Source organism: Sinocyclocheilus grahami, unplaced genomic scaffold (genome assembly GCF_001515645.1).
Source record: "Sinocyclocheilus grahami isolate Dianchi unplaced genomic scaffold, SAMN03320097.WGS_v1.1 scaffold1799.1, whole genome shotgun sequence".
In the NCBI taxonomy this organism is placed as follows: domain Eukaryota; kingdom Metazoa; phylum Chordata; class Actinopteri; order Cypriniformes; family Cyprinidae; genus Sinocyclocheilus; species Sinocyclocheilus grahami.
In genome coordinates this window covers 138572-139121 of record NW_015506978.1, presented here as the reverse complement: position 1 = coordinate 139121, position 550 = coordinate 138572, and the positions used below count along the sequence as shown (strand labels likewise).

Sequence of the window (550 nt, the reverse complement as noted above, 5' to 3'; positions counted from 1 at the left end):
GAGTTTGAATCGATTCACTGAAACTGATTCACAGAACTGAATCATAGTGATGACTCCATTGAATCATTCCTGTATGAACACTGAACACTATAGTCAATCTTTAGGGAGTTTCATAGACACGGTTCCTGAATACTGGAGGAATCCTTCAGCACTGATGTCTCTGTGAGCTAAAGGCGTTTCGTCTCTGTGTTGGTCAGTTTCCTGGAGCAGGTCAGACACGAGGAGGAGTCACACGTTTGTGCTGAAGACGCAGGAGCTTCTCATCGTCTGAACATCACCACGCTCATCACGGATGCGCACGAGGTGTGTGTCTGCTCTAAACAGCCTTACGTTTTTGTCCAGAGTCTTCATCTCGCTCTGTCTCGTCAGAAATTCTGCGGTGTGTCGGTGAAGCATGTGGAGATGTTGAGGAGCCGCCAGCGTGTTCAGGTGCTGCAGGCGCACGAGGACTCCACCAAAGACAACGCAGTGAGACTCTTCCCTCTCCTTCCTCTGAAAGGCTTCTGCACGGCTCGTTCTTCTGCTTGAGTGTGTGTGTGTGTGTGTGTGT

The 550-nt window shown here is 49.6% G+C and overlaps 1 protein-coding gene across 1 annotated transcript in view; it reads left to right on the top strand.

Annotated features, from left to right (window-relative positions):
• Window positions 1-544, top strand: part of LOC107572699 (TBC1 domain family member 8-like) — a gene marked incomplete at its 5' end in the record, with an annotated part of 1544 nt that extends 1000 nt beyond the window's left edge. Inside the window, 2 exons of the mRNA XM_016259129.1 lie at window positions 198-303; window positions 370-544. Coding sequence (XP_016114615.1) covers window positions 198-303; window positions 370-528 — 265 coding nt within the window. The remainder of the gene's footprint in view (window positions 1-197; window positions 304-369) is intronic.
• Between the last annotated feature and the right edge of the window lie 6 nt (window positions 545-550).